The sequence below is a fragment of the Triplophysa dalaica genome, chromosome 1, assembly GCF_015846415.1.
Source record: "Triplophysa dalaica isolate WHDGS20190420 chromosome 1, ASM1584641v1, whole genome shotgun sequence".
In the NCBI taxonomy this organism is placed as follows: Eukaryota; Metazoa; Chordata; class Actinopteri; order Cypriniformes; family Nemacheilidae; genus Triplophysa; species Triplophysa dalaica.
Genome location: NC_079542.1, coordinates 34,700,549 through 34,709,280, shown reverse-complemented (window position 1 = coordinate 34,709,280; position 8,732 = coordinate 34,700,549). Strand labels below are relative to the sequence as shown.

At 40.6% G+C, this 8,732-nt stretch overlaps 1 protein-coding gene across 1 annotated transcript; it reads right to left on the bottom strand.

Moving 5' to 3' along the window:
* Positions 1-950: 950 nt before the first annotated feature.
* LOC130417676 (fucolectin-like) lies at positions 951-7,333 on the bottom strand. The gene is made up of 6 exons (XM_056743381.1): positions 7,297-7,333; positions 6,995-7,033; positions 4,740-5,022; positions 4,518-4,657; positions 1,441-1,532; positions 951-1,034 (listed from the first exon to the last, which is right to left on the bottom strand). The coding sequence occupies exons 1-6, from the start codon at positions 7,331-7,333 to the stop codon at positions 951-953; spliced, it is 675 nt and encodes a 224-aa protein (XP_056599359.1).
* Positions 7,334-8,732: the final 1,399 nt, after the last annotated feature.

Genomic DNA, 8,732 nt, shown 5'->3' with positions numbered 1-8,732 from the left:
GAAACATTTTTTGAAGCACACTCTCGCCATTTATAAATAGATTACTCCTTCTACATATTTTATTTAAAAAACAGAGATGAAAAGTGTATTCTAGAGAGTTAGACCTTCCCAACGATTTATAGTTTGTCATAATTATATTAGAATTCAAATGCAAATCAGATGTAATGTACACAAAACATGCCTGGTAACAGTTTAAGTTGAACATTTAAACATGAACATCATTGAAAATGTTACATTTCTGAATGAACAATAGAAGCGAGTGGAAGTCTTTTTGTATAGCCTAGTAATGAAATCATGAAGATCTGAGAAACATCCTAACGCAAAAACGTATCTATTTATTAAGCAGGGTGATTCGATATGGAACGCATTTAGAAGATTGAACTTGGAAATGAACTCTGGAAATGTTTGTAATATTGTCCCAAATAAATTTCAGCTAATAGATTTCTCTCAGTGTCCTTACAAAGACAGTTTTGATTTCCAAGTGATATTTTTCTTTAACTGCAAGAAACTGTAAATTGAACACGCTTAATACAATGCTTTTTATAAACATTTTAATTTGCAAATGTATATCAGACTCACGTTTTTCTTCCACCTTGATCACCTCTTGTTTAGGGGGTTGAGACCACTTCACTGTCACGTTTATAAATCCTCTGCCAGCCAGAATACATTTCAACTGTTAAAACAATGATAATAATAATAATGTTGTGTTTTACAAAAACTTTAAACATTATAATCACGATGAGGTGCCACTCCATTTTTCCAGCTTTCCAAAATTGTATGTTAGGGCAGTGGTTCTCAAACCTTCTTGTAGTAAGGCCCCATTTGTGTGCAACACTTTGAGTGCAACACTTTGCGGCCAAAGAATATTTAGTTTTACAATTCATGAAACCTTAATTATTTTGGTGATTACAGAAAATGTATGATAAAATTCCATATTTCATAAAATGTAATCAAATCTGTGGCCCCCTGAATCCATCTTGAGCCCCCTTGGAGGCCATCAGTTTGAGACCCATTGTGTTGGGGAAATATGGCAGCTACACAAAATCGGAATTTGTCAAGTAAAAATGTGTTTAATCTTGAGACTTGTACAATTATTCATTATTTATAGGAAACTGTAAAGAGTCACCCTTATTTCCCATTATATATATGGCATTGGTGTATTATTTTTACGAGCTTGTTCGCCCTGCAGCACAAGAAAATCTAAACTAATAAATAAAAATAAAGCTTCCTCATTCCTTATTAATTTAAACATTAAATATTTAAAACATTAAATTGGTTTCATTAGATATGCTTTGTTTGATTATTTAAATGCTATTATTCGTAGAATCTTAATGTGTTCGAAAAAGGAATTGCATCAAACAACTTTCTCCTAACCTGTTCTTCAGATGTATTTTATTGGTAATTATTTGAAATAAGTTTGTTACTTGTTTCTGTTCTCACCTGTTGAAGGATTTTTTCTCTTATTGTAAAGTCAGTCAAATCCTCTTTGGAGCTGAACCCCATCTTTACAGCAGTTCTCTGTTTACAGATTTCTGAAACAAAAATGATGAGGACCCCTCACTGTCTCTTGTTAATATAATGTATGATGTAAATACTTTTTATAAAGGGTATGGACATGTCGTCAATTTACCATGTGAACACTGTGCACGCGAGCATGCCGGAGTGCCCACCTCGTGCTTACAATATCAGGACATGCAATTCTGCAATTTTAGTATTCAAGAGCACCTGATTACTTTGTTAGTCGTAGGGAAGCTGCAAAGATCACAATCATCCACAGTCCAACTGCTTGAAATTTCAGCAAATAATTGTGTGTTTAAGTCCTGGTTTGTTTGTTTCTACTATTCTCCTCAGCCATTTTGCTGGGTGTTTTGCCACACAGAGGAGCATGTCTCACTAGGAATCACAGGCTCTACCCTCTGCTGGTTCAAATCCTACCTCTCCAACAGATCCTTCAGGGTGTCATGGAGGGGCTCGCTGTCCACGGCTCACCACATGATCACTGGGGTCCCTCAGGGGTCGGTGCTTGTACCGCTACTTTTTTCCATCTACACGACATCACTGGGACCCATCATACAGGCACATGGCTTCTCATATCACTGTTATGCCGACGACACCCAGATCTACATCTCGTTTCACCCAGACGATACCACTGTAGCAGCTCGCATTACAGCCTGCCTCGAGGACATCTCAGCATGGATGAAAGACCATCACCTCCAGCTGAACCCTGCCAAGACCGAACTACTCGTGTTTCCGGCACACCCTAAGGTCCAAGGATCGGATCAGATACGGATCAGACCATATCTCACGGAGCATGCGGCACAACTCCTTGTCCAGGCCCTGTTAATCTCAAGGTTGGACTACTGCAATGCTCTCCTTGCTGGTCTTCCTGCAAAGGCTATCAAACCAGTTCAGCAGGTTCAGAACGCAGCAGCACGCCTCGTCTTCCAACAGCCCAAAAGGGCTCACGTGACTCCCCTTTTCATCTCTCTTCACTGGCTACCGGTTGCAGCCCGTATCAGATTCAAGTCACTAATGCTTTGTCACGGGCCGAGACGAGCCCCTATCGAACGTACCACCTCGAGGAGTTACCCAGAGACACCACAGACGGACAACAAGGTAAGTAATTAAAAGTTCAGTTTTATTATAGTAAAAACTCCCTATAGCTAAAACACGTAGTGGGCGAGCCCCAACTCTGATCTCCCCTGTCCAGCAGCGGTGGGAGCTCCTGGCACCTCAGTCCCAATCCAGCGGGTGACGAAGCAGAGGATCGGCTCAATCGTTCCTCCTCAGAGCAGGCCACAGCGACCAATGGGTCAGAAGGTGGTAAGAAACTTTCTCACAGCGGCTTCCCTTCAGAACAGACAGCGGCTTCCAGCAACTTTCCTTCAGAACAGGCAGTGGCAATCCATAGAACGGACTGTAGTAAGAGACTTTCTCACAGCGGCTTCTCTTCAGAGCAGACAGCGGCTTCCAGCAACTTTCCTTCGGAACAGGCAGTGGCAGTCCATAGAACAGAATGTGGTAAGAGACTTTCTCACAGCGGCTTCTCTTCAGAGCAGACAGCGGCTTCCAGCAACTTTCCTTCGGAACAGGCAGTGGCAGTCCATAGAACAGAATGTGGTAAGAGACTTTTTCACAGCGGCTTCTCTTCAGAGCAGACAGCGGCCTCCAGCAACTTTCCTTCGGAACAGGCAGTGGCAGTCCATAGAACAGAATGTGGTAAGAAACTTCCTCACAGCGGCTTCCCTTCAGAGCAGACAGCGGCTTCCAGCAACTTTCCTTCGGAACAGGCAGTGGCCGTCCATAGAACAGAATGTAGTAAGAGACTTTCTCACAGCGGCTTCCCTTCAGAGCAGACAGCGGCTTCCAGCAACTTTCCTTCGGAACAGGGAGTGGCAATCCATAGAACAGAATGTGGTAAGAGACTTTCTGCCCACTGGGCCAACGGGTGGAAGCAGGATTAAACACCCTCACTTGTGCACATGGTAAATCACTTCAAAGAGTCACACGTGTTCACTTCACACCAAGCACTGCAGTACACAGCAAACTCACAGTGAATAAGGCTCCCATTCGAGGTCCCAGCCGATGTCCTCTCCCTTTTTTAGGTCTGCATATCCAACACGGTATGGGGTATCTGCTGCCTAGAGGATATGGATACTCAGCCACTCTTCCATCCCGCTTGCTTTCACCTCGTAGATCCCCCCGTCCAGTTCCCCAAAATGTAGAGAAAGACGTTCCTTCACGTTAATCCCTCCTGCTCCGTACCTCTCGATGCTCTACCCCCGTCCGTCTGTCCGCACGCCGTATTTATAATCCACATTATGGGTACGTGTCCCAATCACAGCTCACTCCCGTCCTCCCACACAGCTGACGCTTATCTATCCATTCAGTCGCTGCGCTCGGACACAAAACATGGGGAAACATCCGGAACCAGCTCGATGTTACACTCTAACTGGCCCCACCCGGAAACATTTCCCGGGACAATAGTTCCTCCTTGTCCCTCACCTTGTGACATCTTGCCTACAGGACTATCACTGGATCTGCACCGGCTTACTTCCACACTCTCCTGCACTCCTGCACCTCATCAAGATCCCTGCGTTCAGCAAACCAGCGGTGTCTCGTATTGCCTTCCCATAAGGGCAGTAAATCGCTCTCCCGCTCTTTCTCATTCACAACTCCTTCCTGGTGGAACATTTTTCCTAACTCTGTCCGTTCAACCACATCTCACACAACATTTAAAAAACTACTTAAAACCCATCTCTTCTGTGAATACTTGACAAACAAATGAAAAAAAAATACACTAACCCTTTCTCTCAACAGGTAGTGGTCTAGCTTTTGTTGAAACCAGTAACTTTGTATTGGCACCTAATGTATTATGGCTCCTGTATGAACTATCGCTTATTGCTCCTAAACTCTTTGTAAGTCGCTTTGGATAAAAGCGTCTGCTAAATGTCTACATGTAAATGTAAATGTCCCGACATACCCTCTACAGGTTGGAAAGCGTACAACAGACATACCTTCAACATAGACCTCCACCTCACACAGTGTAAGAATCTTTTCATTTCCAGGAAGGAAAACATTCACATAACGTCCCACCATTCCACCACATGGGTAGTTATAGGACTGACCTGCTGGTATACCAGGAATAACAGCACATCTAAAGAGAGAGAGAGAGAGAGAGACATAAAGGATGTTCACGTGAGATGTGATGATGAATCTTTCAAGATTGTAATTCTCACAGGGGATTGTTGTTGCCATTGTTCTCCAGAGAGTTTCCGATGCGAATCTCTGCTCTGTTTACTCGTTCTGGACAGCAGTCGTATCTGCTTGTAACGACGACTCTGTTCACACAGTACACGTCACGCAGATCCAGTCTCCACCACGGGTTACTATTCCCAGGAGCGGTTTCAGAGCACCCGCTATACTGCTGCAGGAGACCTCGATTACCATCAATTCCTCTGTCAGCAGACCAGACTTCAAATGTTGAGGATTGTGTTGCCACTCCATCTAATGCCACATTTCCTAAAAAAAAATGAAATAAAGAAGGAGACGTGTAACGGTTAAAAGCATTGTGTAGTCTTTCACCTAAATGTATTTGATGTCTGCATCCACATCTGAAACATGATTTTTTTGTTTCCTCTGCAATACATCCCTGAGATGTTAGATGTTCTATAGAAGAAAACATATAGAAGATGTTTATAATTTATAATGTATGTTGTATGAAAGTGTAAAGGTGCCATTTAAACGGTGTGGCAACTGATGCAGAATGTTTATGCAGAACAATAAACCCCTCGGTCTATGGCCATAATAAACATCTTTTTCCAGCTTCTGTGTCCAATAAGTATACATAATATATTTATCATATATTACATACATATGTAATAAGTTCAATAATGAACAAGGAACAGTAATAACTAAATAACATACAATGACTTTAATGATATAAAGTAATAATGCAAAAGAATGTGTACGTAATTTCAACAGGTGTAAGTAAGTATTAACTTTAATTCACTGCAGAATTAAATATTTCCACATAATTATCAGAAAAGTTGCAATCAAGATCTGGTCTCGTGTGTTTTATGTTGATGTCAACATACATTTGAGATTCTGTGTGCACCGAATAATATTTCATAGGACAAACAAAACATTTTGTAGCGCAAATAACACAACAGGAGTCAAATCTAACAAATAATTTAAGAGATTCAGGAAGTATTTAGCTGCTTCATTTTTTCGATGTGCACACACATCGCAATTTAAGTCCACGAGAGTGCAAGTCCACTCGAAGTGCGTGTAAAAAACATGAAGTTTTCTGAATTCCACAGTCAACGCAGCTATCTACCAGTAAACTTTTGAGCACTTCATGCTTTCCTCCGCTGACAAGCTTTATTGAGATGCTGAATTCATTTTCCAGCAGGACTTGACACCTGCCCACACTGCCAAAGGTACCAAAAGCTGGTTCAATGACCATGATGGTATTGTACTTGATTGACCAGTAAACGCACCCGACCTGAAACCCATAGAGAACCAACGATGAGAGACACCAGACCCAACAATGCAGATGACCTGAAGGCCGCTATCAAAGCAACCTGGGCTTCCTTTACACCTGAGCAGTGCCACAGACTCCATGCCACGCTGCATTGATGGAGTAATTCATGCAAAGGAGGCCAAACCAAATATTGAGTCCATAGAAATGAACATACTTCAGGGACTTTATATCCTGGAGCACTCACTCTGCCCTCGACCGAGAAACTAAACGCATGCTGAGAGGAGGAAAGAAAAATGTGCTGAAATTACACATTTCCATTGGTTGTGCATGTTTAAATGACAGATTAAAACTTTTCAAGACATTGCTCATCTAAAGCATCAGAGTGCTATACAAGAGTCATGTACCTGCTATGAACCCACCGACTTCAATCTCTGTGAGGGTCAAAATCTTGTCATTTCCAGGAATATGAACGTGCACATAACGTCCCTTCATTCCACCACAATCAAAGGTGTCAGTGGCACCAGATGGAATTGTAGAAATTACAGCACATTTACAGAAGAAAAGAGATATTTGACGTAGATATTTGTTTCTATTTATTCTGAATCAAAGATCAAAGGTCAAAGGAAAGCCTCACATGGGATTACGGTAAAAGTCTTGAGAAAAGTTTCCAACACGAATCACAACCCCATTTATCCAAAAATAATTGACATTGTTTAGGTTAGTGATGAGCACTCTGTTGACTCTGTACTCTTTTAACAGATCAACACTCCACCATGGGTCTGTCTCTGTGTTTGTTTGGCACCAGGTGTCAAGCCGGCTATCAACAGCACATGTTGAGAAACCAGCTGTTATAATCTGATGACTGACTGCTTACGCCCAATCGTGCTGAGTTCTCTGACAATGTTTCGGAAAAAATAAAAAAACTGGTAAGATGATATCAAATACAGAAACCAGATAATTCTTCAAAATGCATTTTATTACTGTGTTCCATGTTTTTAAGTTTCTTACCTTCTGTTGCATTTGCCTTCTCCTGAACTAATAGAAGTCCTATGTTAAAAAATGAAAATAAGAAACACTTATACTCAACACTACTGCAACTCAACATACTGCAATATTATGTATCAATATTTCACAATATTTAACTAAATAATACAAAAGTTGTACTCAGAGTTAACAGACAACATAACAACATCCATGATAGAAAGATGTAAAAATAGAAATTATAATAAGTTATGTATTTATAAACAAAGAGAGATGTTGTAAAATATGAGTTTAAAGACAATACACGTAAAGTGGATGTTGTAATTTACCCAGTAAGATCAGCAGACACCTGTAAAGCTTCTCCATGTCTGATTGAAGCTGTCTGTCCGTCTTTAACAATCAATGCTGTTATTTATATCAGTATGATGACCCGACCGATCCCTCCTACTCTCTGTCTCCATCTGTCTCTCCTTCTCTCTGTCTGCACCACGCTCACCTGTCCCTTCTTTTCTGTCTCTCCTCATCATTTATACGTGTACTGGAATACATGTTAACAGTAGATCTCTCACACTGCTGTCATTCTGGAATTATTTTACACTTATTTACATTATGACGTGCACTTTAGTTTTCCATCACAGATGAGCTGGAAGAAAATATGAAGAGTTATGCAAAATGATCTTGACTCTTTTTGAATTTGTCTGAGCTGTCATTAGGAGCTATCGACACAGCTTTCCAGTGGCTCAGTGGTTAGAGCATGGTGCTAGCAAAGCCAAGGTTATGGCTTTGCACCCAGGAGATTGCACATAGTCAGAAACAAAAGTATAGTACAATGGAATGTAAGTCGCTTTGGATAGAAGCGTCTGCCACATGCATAATACATGTAAATGTGTATGTAAGCAGGACCAAGTGCATGTGGGGACAAGAGGCAGAGGGTACCAAAAGTGGTTGTATAGCACGTTTCCTCTGGAGGAATGGTTTCGGACCAACATTCTACATTCTTCACTCAAAGTACTGTACGTGAGCCACAATCAACACAATACAGATGGAACCTTCCTTATGATCAGTACATGACAGAGTGACCTGATGGTTACCTTTGAAAACACTTTGTTATTCTAATTATTTGGTACACACCTTTGTAATGTAATTACAGCTAAAATGTATAACATCAGAGACACAAGGTAACAGTGTAACATCTGATTGCTGTCATTTCAAAATATATTTCAAAAGCAATGAGGACTTTTAAAGACCTTGTAAACCAAATATAAACTAAACAAGACACCACTTTCGATCTCAAACCTTAAGGTTCATTTTCAAGAATGGATTTGACTATTCTGAGATCAGCATGTCACCTAATTTGTGTATCCAAAAATGAGCCCAGACTCATTGCCCACTAGGCTTATCAAACATAAAAACAAGCATGGGCCTGTTTCTGAGACCGTGATTTGGTAGTTTTAAAGAATTTTGACAGATGGCGCAATGTTGAAAAAGTTGAATATTGCAAAACAAAACATAATATTCGACCAACATGAATTGTGGGAATAATGGACAACCTTACATCTGAGATGTAGTCAAATAAAAATATGCAAATCATTGACTAAAGAAAACTTGCGAAAACTGCATCTAAATCTTAACAGACATTTGATTTCATTAAGCTAGCAAAAAAAAGATAAGATACAAAATATAATGGCCTGATATAATGTTAAGATTCAAAGTACAAATGTTTAGAAATTTTTCTGACAGGTGTAGCTTATAGTGTTCATGATGT

Bases quoted from the DNA above. Each gene is read 5' to 3' on its own strand.
- LOC130417676 (XM_056743381.1), bottom strand. From the start codon at position 7,333: ATGGAGAAGCTTTACAGGTGTCTGCTGATCTTACTGG. The intron at 7,034-7,296 runs GTAAATTACAAC...TTTTTAACATAG, and splicing joins GTGTCTGCTGATCTTACTGG to GACTTCTATTAGTTCAGGAG. The intron at 4,658-4,739 runs GTGAGAATTACA...CTCTCTCTTTAG, and splicing joins AATGGCAACAACAATCCCCT to ATGTGCTGTTATTCCTGGTA.